The sequence below is a fragment of the Zea mays genome, chromosome 4 (assembly GCF_902167145.1).
Source record: "Zea mays cultivar B73 chromosome 4, Zm-B73-REFERENCE-NAM-5.0, whole genome shotgun sequence".
NCBI classification, from domain to species: Eukaryota; Viridiplantae; Streptophyta; class Magnoliopsida; order Poales; family Poaceae; genus Zea; species Zea mays.
Genome location: NC_050099.1, coordinates 215626442 through 215644009, shown reverse-complemented (window position 1 = coordinate 215644009; position 17568 = coordinate 215626442). Strand labels below are relative to the sequence as shown.

The 17568-nt window shown below is 44.5% G+C and overlaps 1 protein-coding gene across 1 annotated transcript; it reads left to right on the top strand.

The window, feature by feature from the left end:
• Positions 1-13024: 13024 nt before the first annotated feature.
• On the top strand, positions 13025-17252 carry LOC103654588 (probable receptor protein kinase). Its single transcript, NM_001327820.1, has 11 exons — positions 13025-13388; positions 13687-13778; positions 14284-14405; positions 14513-14658; positions 14753-15310; positions 15425-15673; positions 15757-15923; positions 16019-16098; positions 16186-16333; positions 16467-16616; positions 16711-17252. The coding sequence occupies exons 1-11, from the start codon at positions 13148-13150 to the stop codon at positions 16975-16977; spliced, it is 2220 nt and encodes a 739-aa protein (NP_001314749.1). The 5' UTR covers positions 13025-13147; the 3' UTR covers positions 16978-17252.
• The last annotated feature ends 316 nt before the right edge of the window (positions 17253-17568 follow it).

Below are 17568 nucleotides of genomic sequence, written 5' to 3'. Positions count from 1 at the left end.
AACACTCGGCAAAGTTTATTTGCTTTTTTTTCCTCGAAACTTTTTCTACTGTGTTCATACAGTCCCTGGACCTACATGTTCAATTTTGGCACAATTATCAAAGTGTTTGTTATATCTATTAAATTTAGTTTATTTAATTGAATTTCTTCAGATAATTCAAGTTTGAGCTACAAGTCACTCGGAAAATGGAAAACATTAAATGCAAAAATGATACTCAAGTTAGTGAGCACAAGTTACGATCTATTTTAGGAACAACCAGAAATTTCAAACACCGTGTTCATGTAACATGATCGCGAACTTACGATCGAGTCGTTTTAAAATTGTATAAAACACAAACAAAGTCAGAAAAATTATGAAACTTGTCGAGATGTTATGATATCATATGTAAAGGGTGTGATAAAAATTTAACATTATTTCGTAAAAGTTGTCACACACTATGTGTACAAACCTACTCTATGTTTCTAGCACTTTGTTTTTGCCACTATCTTATTTCTGCAAGAAAAATGCATTTTTAGACTTGAAACAAGCTATGTTGCAAATTCTGGTGAAACTAGGGAGAAAAGGTATGTTTCCAACACTTAGGCCTCCTTTGGAACAAGGGAAAAGTGAAGGAATTTTAAAGGATTAAAACCCTATGGAAAGTTTTCCTATGTGGTCCTTTGGAACAAAGGATTGAGTTGCAACAAATCCTATAAAATTCCTATGGAATTGAGCATTGTAGTGAGATTTTGGAGGTTTTTTAACATGAGGTCCAACCTCTTGAAAATTTTCCTGTGGAATTGAAGGTGACATGCAACTCTATTCCTACATTTTTCCATCCCTATGTTTTACTAATCCTCCATTCCAAAGGAGGCCTTAGTGAGTTGGATTAAATGCTAACTATGTATGTCTAAGTTGTAGGAAAGCTACCAAATACAACAACAAGAATTTGGAGAAGTTTGACTTAAAAGAGCTAAAGTTGGGCAAGTCTGGGACTCACCGGATCGTTCGGTGGTGCACCAGACAGGACCGCCTCTCTAACGGCTCTCTCCCCGGCGCGCCAAACTCCAAGGGCTAGCTGATATCACCGGACGCTCTGGTGGCACACCAGACTGTCTGGTGCCATGTTAGAAAAGGAAACTAGCCAATCAGATCCACTGCCGACCGTTATTACAGATGGTCCAGTGGCACACCGGACGGTCTGGTGCGCCCATAGAGATGATTTTTTTGGGCTTCCATATGAAGAAGCCAACGACTCCTATGCTCCATAGGGCTATAAAAGGATCCCCTACACACCTCATACCAGCACCCAAGCATCTCAAGAGCACACCAACTCTCCAAAACTTTGCAACCACGCATTCTAGTGATTTTAGAGAGATTCGAGCGTCGTTTTTTATTTGTTCTTATGTAGACTTGTTCTTGCTCTCGTGTCTTTGCATTTCTTGTGTGTGTTGCTGTGATTTGCTATTGTGTGTGTTCTATCTCCCTCCCTTAACAATCTAAAGTGTAACTCGGATCTTGTGTAAGGTCGTGAGAGACTCTAAGTTGTGGAGATTCCTCACAAATAGGAATACTTGATATAAGGAAGAAACTGTGGCACTCAAGTTGATCTAGGTGATCGCTTGAGAGGGGTTGAGTGCAACCCTTGTCCATTGGGATACCACAACATGGAGTAGGCAACATATTACACTTGACCGAACCACGGGATAAGAGTCATCATGTCTCTTGTCTCCTTTACATTATTATGATTTTTCTCTCTTCCTAAGTTCTTAACTTCACTTGTAATATTGTTCTTAGAATCATTCATATCTTGGAAGGGCAATCAAGTGAAGAGAACTTTGTATCTTTTATCTCTCTCTCTCAAACTTGGTTTAATTCACACTAACTTCATTTTTAGACCAAGTTAGGATTATTTTAGGTCTATTTGTAGGATCACCTATTCACCCCCTCTAGGTGCTCTCAATTGGTATCGGAGTCGGTCTCTTCCATTGGGTCTAACCACACGAAGAGATGGACTCCAAAGGCAAGGGGAAGGTGACCGAATAAAAGGAGACAATCTCCATCAATGACAAGCCAAAGGAAGAAAAGCTCGTCGACTCGAGATTCGAGAAGAGGAAGGAAGGCAAGAAGAAGAAGATCATTTACTATGACATCGACTCTTCTTCCTCATCGCACAAGGATGCCAACAATTCCTCCTCGTCAAACAAAAAGACAGTTAAACATGATTATTCCAAAATGTCTTTTAATTACTCTCGTGTTCCTTATAATGCCAATGCTCATTTACTTTCTATTCCTCTTGGCATGCCTCCTCGCTTTGATGGGGAGGATTATTTTTGGTGGAGTCACAAAATGCATAGTCATTTATTTTCTCTTCATCCTAGCATTTGGGACATCTCAAAGCCACTCAAAGCTCCCATCAACATAGCATGACAAGGCCCATGGTCTACCTCATTGAGTTCGCTGGCGTTAATACGTAGCTCAAAGCCCCGTCAACACAACATGATGAGGCCCATGGTCTAAGGCACGATCGTCAGTCAAAGCCCCATCAACATAGCATGACGAGGCCCATGGTCTACCTCACCATGTTCGCTAGCGTTAATACGGAGCTCTCTACCCAAAACGGGATCAACTAAATCTAAGTACTCTCGGCGTTAATTACCGCCTCGCCTGCGGATCGAAGGATCAGTGCCTTGGCCTGCGAAGTCCCCCTAATGTCGTATTAGTATTTATACTAACCATTCTAATGTTATATTAATATTTATACTAAATATGTTGGACAAATCATCATCTTGGAAAACATCGTAATTATTTTCAAACTCCAAGTGGCATTCACGATAACCATCATCACCATGTGTGTATAGGCTTTCACAAGGATTGACTTTTTTTAACTACCCACTAAGATTTTAAGCTTGTGCATGTATATGATATATAATACACCATCTCGACTTGGTGAGAATGAATAAAGTTGTCATACCCACGTAAAGCATTTCTCGTGTTTGACTTCCAACACTTGATGCATAGACACATTACAGTACCATGTAGGTGATAAAGAAAATGCATAATTGATGATATTTTTTTGAGTCTTAACCATCCGGCCTTTCGAATGAGCTCTACTCCTGCTTCAACCATCATACATCTATCGACGATGATCGCTCATATTTGATCCTAAGGACTAAAGATAGCAAATGAGCTTCTCTTATTATATATATCAAGGTCGTACGCCTATGAGAAAGGATAGGTCCTAAAATCATCCAAGAACGACCGTAAGGGTGTGAATTTTATGACGATCCTACAAAGGTCAAACGAGATTTCGGCAGCTTAACGCCATTCTTCTCCGTCTCATGAACAACTCTAATGCAATAGAGAGGAAATAGGGTTATGACGTCAAAATCTTACTCGAACATGTGACTCATCATAAATCATATTGTGGATCATCTCAAACTATCCAAGTAGAAATAATTCTGAAATAACATATCTCACATATGAGGAGCGTATGAGGTATGTCGATCAAACGATTGACACATGTTTCGTGAATTTATCAATATTTTTATGGGCTTTTTAAATTAAATTATTTTAAAATGTCATATTTTATTTAAATATTTAAACTTATTACTAGTTAAATATAAAATCAAATTACATTTAAAAACTAACTACTAAATATTACTATCACAACTAAGTTTACCAAATTAATATACTAAAAACACACAATAATTACTAAATTAACCACATAATAATCAATTAAGTTTTGTAGGCGACTGACAAAAATTTAACTTAATTTTTTGACAGAGACAAGAACAATGATGGTCGCTGTTGAGGATGGACATGTTGATATCAACACAGACAGATGGTACAATATGAAATGGCATGAACATACGTTAGCAGTATGAAGTGACGACACAGGTGAGCGGTGACACGCCATATGTAGGGTGATGACCGATGAGACAAACACGACTGTGGCCTTTGGTGCGGGCGTGGGGTGAGAGTGGTGAATGAGAGAGTGAAGCTTGTGAGAAAGAGAGAATAAAACGACACTGTAAAGTAACCAAAAATCACTTAATTTCGTCAATCTCATCTTTACTATATTAAAGCATCAGTTTTAATAGTCGTCTTATATTAATATTTTTTTTAAAAAAACCTACATTTCTTTAGAATCAACCCGCACTCTTATAATCTCTTTTCTACTACTATAATATAATAGTTTATGTAAAAAATAAGGTGAAATTATATATAAGTGAGTGTTTCAACCTTGGTTGTTGGCTCTACATTCACACACACCTAATCAATATAAAATATATATTTTGTGCTTTATTAAAACAAAATTAAAATTTATCCTATATTGTATATAAAACCGTAGCAATGCATAGGCATGTGACTAGTAGATATCGATATAAACCAGCTAATTTATATGGACTTAGAGCATCTCCAAGAGACCGGCCAAATGACTCATTAAGCTAATTTTCGGTTATTTAACATCAAAATAACTCTCCAACAGACTAACCATCTAACTTGACTGTTGAGCTCTAAAAAGAGCAGTGCAGACGGTCTGGCCCCGAGGCCGGACGGTCCGCGGTCTGGACAGTCCGCGGTGGTGGCGCGGACGGTCCGCGCGTGCGCAGAGTCAGTTAGGGTTCCTAGTTTCTCGCGGGATTTGTTACCTAAAACCGCGGGATTAACTCGGAAATCAGTTTGAAGCGGATCCAGACCTCCCCCTTTATATAGATGAAGGGCTACGACCGATTGAACCCCCAACAATCGAACCAATACAACTTCTATCTCGCATTTATTTTCAGCACAATTAGGAGTAGTTCTAGTGTAGTTCTAGTTTAGCCCTAGTTTAGTATTCCAATCCCCAAATTCGCTGCCTCTACTCGACTCTACGCCGATTAGAGGAGTCTAGGTCGGTCGGTCCGAGCCTAGACAACTCCTAGGACCTCTCCTCCCCGACGGGGTCCCTCCCGGGAGCGAGATCCAGGCGCCGCCGGCGATCTTCCGCCGCCCCTGCGCACGCGCGGACCGTCCGGCCCTAGGGCGCGGACCGTCCGGCCGTCAGGCAGGGAACCCGAGCTCCTGCACCAGGTCGCGGACCGTCCGGCCCTATGCCGCGGACCGTCCGCGTCTGACCAAAGAGCACCACCGCCTCACGCCAGGTCGCGGACCGTCCGGCCCCAGGCCGCGGACCGTCCGCGCCTGACCAGAGAGCACCGTCGCCGGTTCTTCTTGAGTGATTGGCGCTCCGAAAAGGCGTCAACATACTTTTTGGCGACTCCGCTGGGGATTAGGTGTCTAGACCTGGTAAAAATCGGCCCATAGATAGCCGGTTCTAAGGATCACACCAAGATCTCCACCACCAACATCATCAAGCCGGCCATGGAGGCGCTCCCGGCTGATTACCAAAGGCCCTTTGAAGACCTCGTAATGCACGATGAGAAGGAGGTGATGCGGCAATGGAACGAACAACGCGACAAGGAAGAGGCGGAACTGCTGCATAAACTCTCCGAACGGCGCAAGGAGGCGGCGGACAAGTACTTGTCACACTTCACGGTAGATCGCCACCAGAAGATCGTCCGTCAAGGGGAGATCGATATGGAATCTCTCCTACCTCCACTTCAGGGTCCCGCTGTAAGTACTCCAGATTTATCTCTTATGACTTTCATGGATCAACGAGGAGATCAGTTAAAGCAATATGTAGATGAATCTATTAAAATGCATTTACGTGCATACGAGAAATCAACTGCTCCTAACTTTCCATCACGAGAGTCTAATACAGTGCCACCCGCGTCAAACACATCGGCTATAAATGGGTCACCCTTGACCCAGCCATCATATGGTATGCCAATGCACGCTTTCGTGCCACCATCACAGCCACAACCACTAGGCACGCGGCAAGTACTGGACGCGGCCGGATATGTTGCGAACCGTCCGCCATCTTACGTCGGACCGTCCGAATATGTTGCGGACCATCCGCCATCTTACGTCGGACCGTCCGGATATGGCATGAACCGGTCGACATATTACGCCGGACCATCCGACTCTACACGAGTCCACGTGCAGACTGCCCAAGTCGCGCCATATATGACAGATCCGTCCGGGTACAACCCTGGACCATTCGGACCGATCGCGGACCGTCCAGTTCATTACGACAGATGGTCTGGGTACGAGACTACCCACGTAACACCTTATACGGCTGGGCATTCCGGATATACCTTCGGACCGTTTGGCCAGGTCGCAGACCATCCGGCCTCTTACGCCGGACCATCCGGATATGCGTACGCAGAGCCGAGAACTGCGCAATATGCACAGTTTCCACATTCATCGCAGCAACATTATGGTGCCCCACCAGCAACACATTATAATCATACCATACCACCTCATGGACATAGGGCTGAATACTGTTCGACCACAAGAGAGCCTGAGAGGTATAGGGCAGGAGCTGGTGACATTAATAGGACACCTAACACACACCTCAAACATCCCTGGGAGGAAAGCCGATAGAGTGATGTCAGGCAACCTGAGATTTCCACCCACAAACTCAATGGATGGTCGCCAGACATGGCGGAGAGGATCGGAGACGAAGTAGCTGGGGTGTTCAGGGACAAACTCGGTGTTAGTGTGTCAGGTACAGGGCAATCGTATCGGAAGCCTTATAGCCACCGATTCGACACTGTGACATATCCACAGGGAACTAGAATACCAGACTTCTCTAAGTTTTTCTGGTGAAGGTGGGAAAAGCACACACGAACATATAAGCCAATTCATAGCACACTTGGGAGAATTGGCTGATGGGGAAGCCTACCGCGTTCGTTTATTCTCGTTGTCCCTTACTGATACTGCATTTGCATGGTACGCAGCTTTGCCACCAAACTCTATTAACTCTTGGAAAGAATTAGAGCAGAAATTTCATGAACACTTCTTCTCAGGAGAACATGAGTTAGAATTGGCTGACTTAGCTTCAGTCCGACAGGGGCCTGAAGAATCGGTTAATGACTATATCCGGAGATTCCGGGACACTAGAAATTGATGCTTTCAGATTCATGTCGCAGAAAAACAACTGACAGGGCTAGCTTTCAATGGGTTGCGACCCTACTTAAAAGAAAAATTAGATGGCACCCAATTCTTTTCGCTAGTGCACTTACACCAGCGGGCTATGACCTGTGAAAGTCGAAGTAAGGAAACATCAAAATCGGCCAGCCATAAGATGCATCTAGTGGGATACGATAATTCGGACGATGAATCCACGGATGTATACACCGCCGAACTGGTTTGGCTAGGATAGGCTAAACCTTCAGCGTGTTCTGCTTTACAGTCGATTCGAAAGAATCGACAAGAAGAAGTTAAGTTTACTTTTAATGTTGCCAAATGCGATAAAATATTTGACGAGTTACTGAAAAACGGCAACATTAAATTAACTCATACTATTCCTCCTCCTGATGAATTAAAGAGGCGTGCTTATTGTAAGTGGCATAATTCCTTTTCTCATGCCACCAATGATTGTAATGTTTTTCGTCGACAGATACAATTGGCCATAAATGAGGGTCGATTGGCTTTTCAGAAGATGCAAGTAGACACACAACCCTTTCCTGTTAATACAATAGAACTCACATGCAAAAAGGTCTTGGTTCGGCCCGAAATGGCCGATAAAGGCAAAGGCAAAGGCATCGTCATCAGCAATCCTCGCATGTCAGATATATCACAAAAGGAGATTGCTCGAAAGGCTTCGGACGAGAAGGCTAAAAAGTCCGAAGACGTCGGGGAGCAGGCACAGTTAATGAACCAAACACATCAGCCTAGCCCCAGCATCGTAGATGGTCCGGCACCTACGTGCGGACAATCTGGTGCTCAGACAAACGGTCCGGCTAACTCGGTCGGACAGTCCACCTATGACCAAAGGCGTCAACCTCTACACAAAGCAAGGAAAAGGACGCAAGGTCAAAGCACATATAATCGGCTAATCAAAGTCGATTCTGTTAGAAATATGCCCTAGAGATAATCATAGAGATGAGCATATTTCTTTGTATCCATGATATATATATTGCTTAATTGAATATCCATGGAAGGCACCTTGTATTGATTAGCAATTATGTGAATTGTTTGTGAGATTCTTTACTTATATGGTTATTCTAAATGATGTCCCTAGTCAGAGTCGATGACTAGCACATGTATTAGTTGATGACTACATTTCACAAGTCATGAACATGGAGATGTTAAATTAATAATGTGGGCGCATGTATGACATGAGGCTGGACCGACCCAACGTGAGATATTGTAATATAGTTCTCTTCTTGCAACATGAATACTGTATCCTTAGACCTGAGATTGTCGCATGTTCTCAAGATGTGAATTGACTTACTTAGGGACTATCAAACGCTATCCCGTAACTGGGTAGTTATAAAGGTAGTTTTGGGTTTGTCAGGAAGCATGCTATGAGGCATGGTCAGTCAAGATGGAATTTGTCCCTCTCTTTGTGAGAGAGATATCTCTGGGCCCCTCGAGTGATTGGATCAAGAAATGCATGGCCGTGCTAGGGTTAAGAGTTAACCATTGAAAGGATTCCAATTCACAGTATCGAGAAAGAGAGGTCAGCTTAGAGCCAGACCAAATATCGTGAGACAAAGGGAACAACATATACTTAATGTCGCAATGGTTCGTCTGATATGATCTTTACGTACACATAGGAGTTGACATGTCTTGCTAGAGGCCGCTGTCAATTATTGGGCCAAGTAAGAGTACTCGGACTATGTCTATTTGTACGTGAACCTATAGGGTCACACACTTAAGAGGAAGGAAGCCTAATTCGGATTAGATCCGAAATTAGACTGGGCTTTAGGGTTAATGATGGGCCTCGGCGTTAGAAGCCCACCATAACGCCTATATAATGAGGGGCGGGGGCGCGGTTAAGGATAACCTAATTCGCCACCAGCGAACTAACAGCCGCCGCCCACCTCTCGCCCTCGCCAAGCCGCCGTCGCGAACCTAGCAGTTCGGTACGCGGCGCTTCCTCCCTGTACGTGTGGATACCTCGGAGGTGCTACATCTGGAGCACTTGGGCGAACCGTGCGAGGACGTGAAGGACGCCGGCGACTGCACGGCACTGCTCGACGCGTTCGTCTACATCGAGACGTCTTCCGCTGCTCTGCGCGTCTAGTGGTAATTCCATGACCTATAACCGCAGTAGTTCTTGGTATTATGGGGATGAAAATTTTTTGTTTTGCGCTAGCGTAGCCTCCCCGTAATCCTACAGATTCTACTTTTGATCAGTTGCTCTCCAAAAATACTAGCAAAAAGACAGTTCCACGTGATCGGTCAACAAAGAAACCCCGGTCACCTGCTAAAACAAAACGGTCAAACAAAACGACCCGAAAGGTGACACAACAAGCATCGCCTATTCATTCTATGAGACCAGGGTACTTTCCACCTATTTACTCATCGTCGGTATATTATCCTGTTCAAACATGGAATGGCATGATGATGAATCCATGGTACATGTATAGTCCCTTCGTCTATCCAGACTGGGGGGCACCTCCATTCTATTCCTTTTGATCCATTGATCAAATGGTCATGGCCGAGAAAGATACAATCCGAAACGGCCTTTATATTGGTACTTTATTGAATAAACTCCATATCGAAAAGCTGGTGACCTACATCAGGTTTAGTTCATATGCTTTTGGTTCGTCAACCTTCACCAAAAGGCAGGGGGCATATGTTGAGCTCTAAAAAGAGCAGTGCGGACGGTCCGGCCCCGAGGCTGGACGGTCCGTGGTCCGGACAGTCCGCGGTGGTGGCGTGGACGGTCCGCGCGTGCGCAGAGTCAGTTAGGGTTCCTAGTTTCTCGTGGGATTTGTTACCTAAAACCGCGGGATTAACTCGGAAATCAGTTTGAAGCGGATCCAGACCTCCCCCTTTATATAGATGAAGGGCTACGGCCGATTGAACCCCCAACAATCGAACCAATACAACTTCTATCTCGCATTTATTTTCAGCACAATTAGGAGTAGTTCTAGTCTAGTTCTAGTTTAGCCCTAGTTTAGTATTCCAATCCCCAAATTCTCTGCCTCTCCTCGACTCTACGTCGATTAGAGGAGTCTAGGTCGGCCGGCCCGAGCCTAGACAACTCCTAGGACCTCTCCTCCCCGACGGGGTCCCTCCCGGGAGCGAGATCAAGGCGCCGCCGGCGATCTTCCGCCGCCCCTGCGCACGCGCGGACCGTCCGTCCCTAGGGCGCGGACCGTCCGTCCCTAGGGCGCGGACCGTCCGACCATCAGGCAGGGAACCCGAGCTCCTGCACCAGGTCGCGGACCGTCCGGCCCTGTGCCGCGGACCGTCCGCGTCTGACCAGAGAGCACCGCCGCCTCACGCCAGGTCGCGGACCGTCCGGCCCCAGGCCGCGGACCGTCCGCGCCTGACTAGAGAGCACCGCCGCCGGTTCTTCTTGAGTGATTGACGCTCCGAAAAGACGTCAACATTGACAATCTATCCAGCTATTCAAATTGGTCTCCTCTCTAGCCAAATTTGGCTAGCCATTGCGGCTAACCAAATTAACTTGCGTGTTGGAGAGTTCGTGGAACGAGATGCTACATATATTAATTCATATAGAGTGTAATCTTTATAGAGAGGTAAATAAAAAGTGAAATAGAGAGTAAAAAAATGGAGTCTCTTGCAGATGCTTTTAGCCTGTAAAAGTTTAAGTTTTAGCTTTTCCTTTTGGTCTAGACATCTTTAATTTGTAGGTTAGACCGTCTTCAGAAAACTGTATGTATGGTCGTGCAAACCAGCACTAAATATTGTACTGTTTCCTTCCGTAATAGAGTTTAAAATAAAAGGTAGTATAGAAAAGCTGCCGGAGATGGTTTTATCGCTGTAATTTGCATGTGCCCGTCACAAGAACCAGTACTGTTGCAGTGTAGATAATATCCTCCCCCGTCTCTTTTTTTTTTCTGTGGGCGCTATCAATAATGCGCTACCGTATTTTTGTTGTTGTTGCGGCACGGTAAATCAATGCAAGGCCTCTGCTGTTTGTGTCTTCCGTGCGTGCACATCTACGGCACTCTAATCTAATCGTATCTTGTGTACTCGTTCTGTGCACATGAGTTCCAAGTGTGCACAGCATGGTGTTCAACGACAGCGGCTGCGGCTGCAGCTGCAGCTGCTTAATTTATTTTATATAGCGTTTATACTGTTTGTGAGTGAATGCTGCAGCCGCTGCTATTAATATTCGGATATAAATATTCCAGTGCATACATTCAATAACAATTGAAATCCAACACTTTTTCAGATGTTATGGTTTTGAATTAAATTCGAGTCTGATGCAAGTCATCGTTTGCTACACGTCAATTCCTAGTCGATATGAGCCTTGAGTTATCGGATTACACGCAAAAATAACGATATTGTTCCGTTTGGATGTCGATAATGGAGGGTGTGGAATTAAATTAGGTTTAATTACAAATCAGCCATGATATTAAAATGATTGTAATTCCAATTCTATTGTTTCTATGTCACTGAATTGGAGTTCGAAATTGTATGGTCCAATTCGACTCAATATAGAGGAGTAATGCTGTGTATTGGGAGGGGGTCTCTAGTTATAGTCCAATTCTAGAGAATTAAAGTCTCTGATTCTAAATCTCAATTCTGTGTGCAACCAAACAATGGAATTCTAGAAAACTAATTCCAGTTCCTAATTCCATTCTCTAATATCTATATTCAAACGAGGTATATATATGGTTTGTTTGAAGATCGGATCTTTTACAGAGCATCTCCTATAGTTATATAAATTTTAGCTCTTTAAATCATAGATTTAGGAAGTTGTTAAATATTTTTGGGAGTTAAAATTTGTGAATTCTCCAATAGTTTTATGAATATAGGTTTTAGTTTAGTAATCTATCCACATAAAAAAATAAGTGGGCCTATTTCCTACATGTATTTTGATTGCATCTTGTTGCTAGTAGTATTCGTCGACAGAATGGTGGTGGCAGAAGACCAGGCATACGGATCACGCTGAATCCATTCACGTGAGACGATCGATTTGATTTGCTCCTGAAGGTGTAAATCATGCCGACATATGATTGGTTGTTGCTATTCTTTGTTGTCTTGGGAGTTGGTAAAATGTTACCAAATGTAGGGAGGAAATGAGTTTAGATAAAAAGTAGCTAAACTTAGGGGGTTGTTTGATTCAGATTAAAGCCGGTTGTTTAAACTGTTGTAGCTACAATGTATAAAGATAAAAGCACTGTAGAAGCAGTAAAAGACGGTACAGATTAAAACAAAACAAATAAACTATAAAAAATTTATTTAGAAAGCTGTTGGAGAGAAATTTTTAATTAACTACATAAATTATTGATTTATAAAGTATTTTAGAGAACTAGGTTGCTGTTAACTGTGCCAAAATTACTGGAAGATTGTTTCAGTGCCTCCGCTCGGCTGTAGTAGTGTCTGGCTGGCGCGGCAGTTTGTTTTTCTACAATTCTATATATTAACCGTGAGCGCAAAGACGTGCAGCCAGAGTATCCACGTCATCTTCGTTTTTCTAGGCCGCGCGATCCTCATCCAAGGGTCACTAACACATCCGAGCGACGCGAGCAGTTTAAGGGTACGGCTGCCTTCGGCTTCACGGGATCGTTCTAGAGAATGGTAGTTGTTGTCCCATGCCTTGCTTAGACCTGTCTACTCTTTCATGCCTCCCTCTCCTCGGGCAACTAGTGAAAATCACTGGCCGTAGCGGTAGCCGGTAGAGCGTAGCCTCCTTAAAATAGTATTTGTTTTCCCTCATAAATTTTATGTATATATTTAATTAGATAGTGATTAATCAGTTGCGGTATGCGTTAGCTACGGAGAAAAAAATACCGAGTTGCAGAGGTGTTGGATCGAAGCAAGGTAGCGGCAGGCGCAACCGGGCTGGAGACGAGCAGAAAAGAAAAGAAAAAAAGCCGCGAGCAGACAGCAGACAGGAAACGGGACCGGACGGGACGTTTTTCACCGCAGGGGAGGAGGCAGGAGGGCCCAACGTCAAAGAAACAGGAGGCCGCATAAAACGCAGCCTCCCGCGGATCCCCCTACTTTTCTTTCTTCTTTCTCATCTCAGTTGCAGTTCCCCTCTCTCTCCTCTGCCGTAGCGAGGCAGGCAAGCCACCAAGTCCGAGCCTCGGAGGCATCGACCAACGCCGGCGGCAGCGGCGCCATGAGGCTGCTCGTCCCCGACGGCGCGCGCCGCCAGCGGTTGCTCCAGTGCGAGGCGCCCCCGTCGCCCTCGCCGCCTTCCCCGTCCCCGTACCCGTCGTCGTCCCCGTCCAGGACGGTCGTGGTGGGGATCAGGCGCGACGCCGCCAGCCGCGAGCTGCTCACCTGGGCGCTCGTCAAGGTCGCCAATGCTGGGGACCGCGTCGTCGCACTCCACGTCGCCACCGCGGCCGCCGCCGACGGTACCGCCCACCGTCCCCTCTTCCTCCTGACTCTTGACTAGTTGATAAGCCCCCACCCGTTTTGCTTGGAAGGCGCTGATCCATCCCTGGAGCGTTTCTGCTGCTGGGATGGGATTTCCTTGCTTGCGTGGACGGGTTATTAAGCTCCGTTCCGTTCATTCGTTTACTACATCGATTCGCTCACCATGCAAACTTGCAAACCCCGTTTGGTTCCCCATTTGACGAATCTGATGAGATGAAATTAATCCCTCACTCTCTTTACCTTTTTTCACCTCTCTCTTTCGCTCGCCGTTTACAGGTTTGCTCGTGAGACTGGATGAGCGCAGCAGGGCCGCGGACTCGCTCGCCTCCGTGCTCGCCGTCTACGACGGTTTCTGCAACCTCAAGCAGGTCCGTCCGTTCGCTCCCCGCTCCCAAATCAAATCTTACTGCGAAAAAAAAAATCTGCCACTGTACACTTCCCTCTGTTTTTTTCGCTAGCCGTTCCTCTAGGTTTCGTTCGATGCTGCTGGCCGTTCAAAGCTCTGGTCTTTTCTCCTGGATTTCGCTTTCAAAGATGCTCCCCGTGCATGAAAATTTGGTCCAGTCCAGCAGCCCGTCAAATACTTAGTTTGTTTCGAAGTCTTCACCTCCGCCGTATCACTCGTGCTGTCGCTACTTTATTTACTGGATGGTCATGTTTTTCTCTCTTCTTTTTTCTCCAACGCCTTCAAGTTTCGGGCACCTTGTTTTTTTTGACAACCACCGATCTACACATCTTTCCTACTAAAATTGAACTGCAGAGTTATTTATTTAATTTAGTTTAATTTTGGCAAGACAGTTTCCCTGCCAACTTTGCCTTTTTAAAGGCTGCATCAGAATTCTCATCAATTTGTTCTTCCATTTGTATTCACAGATTAATTTGGAGCTCAAGGTCTGTGGAGGGTCATCTATCCGGAAAACTCTGGTTAAAGAAGCAGCTGCTTGTGGCGCAGCACATCTCATCCTTGGTGTCACGAACAATTCCCGGTCCTTCGGGTACATAATCTCATACATTGCATACTAGAATATTGCCGTCTTTGTCCAAATACATTAAGTTGGTTCTGATACAAGTACTGCCCCCCCTCCCCTCCGTCAACATGTAGATCCTCCTTGACATCAGTTGCCAAGTACTGCTCAAAGAGAGTTCCAGCCAGCTGCTCGGTTCTTGCAGTGAACAATGGCAAAGTCGTTTATCATAAAGATGCTGGTCACGGGTTGCAACATGAACTGTACCAAAGCAATACCACGAGTATGTCGGTCGATAATTTCATTTGCATTTGTTCATTCTGTGGTTTCAGAGCTGCTATGAATCCAATGTGCTCAAGTGTGGATTGTGAATGCAGTACCTGAGACACCAAGGAGGAGCTACCGGAAGCTCTTGTCGACCATGATAGGGGATAAACTCTGGGATGAGAATGGAAAAGACAGAAGGTGTGTGTCTCGTGCCGTCACCATGCCAATGAGGTCTCCCGCACGGCCAAAAGAATTTTCACTGGCATTAGTCCCGGTGAAGGGTTGCCAACACGAATCGCCAGCGGTAGCAACTGGCTGGCCCCTACTTAGGAAGAAGTTCTTGCCAGACCGGAAAGCTTCTGCGCCTGACAAGTCCAAGATGTCTGTGGTGCAGTGGGCAATGCGGCTCCCAAGCAGGTATTCAGCAGTATCGCCAGTCCATTCAGAATACAGAACCACAAAACCGGACTCCACGAGCGCCAGCCATATCCTCCGTGACCGTGTGATTGTTCCCTCAAGGAGCAATTCTGGAAAGTCTTGTGTAGTGATTGAAGAATTGGAGAAGGAAACTCCAGAGGAACTGACGTTGCTCAAAGAGAAATTCTCATCCATTTATTCTTCATTCAGTTACAGTGAACTTGCAAAGATCACCTCTGACTTCTCACCAGGTATGTATATCCGATTTTTCTCTGTTATAACACCTACTTCTATTTGTATCTCTTGTCACTTCAAACTTCTTGTAGGCATATAGTGTTAACCCATCAGATTGGTTGTTTGTGCAGAGTGTGTAGTTGGACAAGGAGGCACTAGTCAAGTTTACAGAGGCTGTTTGGCAAATGGCAAGGAGCTAGCAGTGAAGATCCTGAAGTATTCTGATGAGGTACTGAAGGAGTTTGTATCAGAGATTGAGATTGTCAGTTCTCTCAGCCACAAGAATGTGATATCCCTCGTTGGTTTCTGCTTCAAGAATGATGACCTTCTGTTAGTGTATGAGTATTTGCAACGAGGCAGCCTGGAAGAGATACTGCATGGTGCGTTTAGCTGCTTCACGACCTGCTAGATTTCTGTCTATGCTGTTGCAATGTAAAGGGATCCTAATGTTTTTATTGTGCAGGTAAAAAAGAATGCAAGAGCATATTTGGTTGGACTGAGAGGTTCAGCGTGGCTATGGGAGTTGCTCGTGCTCTGGATTATCTCCATAGTGATAACAACAGTCGTCCAGTGATCCATAGGGATGTCAAGTCATCAAATATCCTCATTTCAAAATGCTTTGAACCAAAGGTAATACTTCTCTGTCAGATAGCACAAAATACATCAGTTAGTGTGCAGTATTGAAAGTAAGGGAGCTCAAACTTTCAATATGTGTGATGTTGCAGTTATCGGACTTTGGTCTCGCAGTCTGGGCTGCTGATGTGACATCTCAGATGACATGCAATGATGTTGCAGGAACTTTCGGGTTTGTTTCTTAACAATTGTTTTATTGTTTTTCCGTCTGTTGTAGCATTGGAGCAATTGCTTTACTGACATAGAGATATCTTGGCAGATACTTGGCTCCTGAATACTTCATGCATGGCAAGGTGGGCAACAAAATCGATGTGTATGCTTTCGGTGTTGTACTTCTGGAGCTCATCTCTGGCAGGAAACCACTTTGCACTGGTTGTCCAAAAGGGCAGGAGAGCCTAGTGATGTGGGTAAGTGGGCATTTTATTTCTAGCAAATACCATTATCTGTCATTTTCTGTTTTTTTTAAAAAATTTTTGTTAGAAGGAATTGTTCTTTTTCTTTTGTTGGAATAGATAATTAGTTGTTATTTGTTTTGTGCAGGCAAATTCCATCATACAGGGAGGAAAGCTCAGACAACTTGTAGATCCAAACTTGCCCACTGAAGGCCATGTCGATGAAGTTGAGAGGATGACCCTTGCTGCGTCCCTCTGCATCAGACAAACACCTCAGAACCGTCCTGAAATTGATGCTGTAAGCATCTATCCCTCTTCTTGATGCATGCTTTGTGCGAGTGTTCATGCTGTTTATATTTTTCTTACAAGCATCTTGATGTACATGATGCTAGGTTCTGAAGCTTCTCCACGGTGACAATGATACCCTCAAGTGGGCAAGATCACAAGTCGGGTTGTCATGCGAGAGCAGCGATATCGATGAATTTGTGATGACACCGCCAGCGCCGAGGAGTAACACCAACATCCAGTCCTACATCAACCTCGCCTTTGATGTCGATGACGACTCAGCCTCTGTCAGCAGCAACGACTTCATTGCAGCCAACACCTCCTTGGAAGAGTATCTGAAGGGAAGATGGAGCCGGTCGTCGAGCTTTGACTGACGGACCCATGGTCAGAGTTAACCCTTTATTAGTGTATAGATCGTTCTTGTTCTTCTTCTAATTTAAGTTTCAATTTTGCGCCTTGGATGAGAGTTGGCACCTGCAATGCCCTCCACCAGGAAATCCTTTGATTATGTCTTAGTTATTTTTTTCCTTTTCTTTTGGGGGTCCCTCTTACTCTCTGAAGAGGCACCCTGTTGTTTTACTGTCTGAAGAGACTTATCATACTCAGGTAGTCTCATCCAAAGAGGTGACAAATAAAGTCGGGATCATACGAAACTGTGGCTTTCTTTCCATACCTAAATCAATCATCTTTTGTTCTGCACACGTTGTTATTGTTCAGGACTTTGTTTTATCTTTTCTCTTCTCTACTATATAAAGCACTAGATTCTAAGGTTTTCACTGTCATCCTGCCACCATATTTAAATGGTAAAAAACTAAAATTATGCATAAATAGATATTTGAACCATAAGTGTTGGCTTCAAACATACATTTATACCTAGCTAGTTAACACAATACATGTTTTTTTTTTGTTTAACAAAGTACGGCGCTTTGCTAGTAAGAAAAAAAAAAGATTGTTTTTGTGCCATC

What these genes read in the sequence shown, in the direction of transcription:
- LOC103654588 (NM_001327820.1), top strand. Translation starts at nt 13,148, where the DNA reads ATGAGGCTGCTCGTCCCCGACGGCGCGCGCCGCCAGCGGTTGCTCCAG. An exon ending in CACCGCGGCCGCCGCCGACG is followed by an intron (nt 13,389 to 13,686) that starts GTACCGCCCACC and finishes CGCCGTTTACAG; the next exon opens with GTTTGCTCGTGAGACTGGAT. An exon ending in GTTTCTGCAACCTCAAGCAG is followed by an intron (nt 13,779 to 14,283) that starts GTCCGTCCGTTC and finishes TTGTATTCACAG; the next exon opens with ATTAATTTGGAGCTCAAGGT.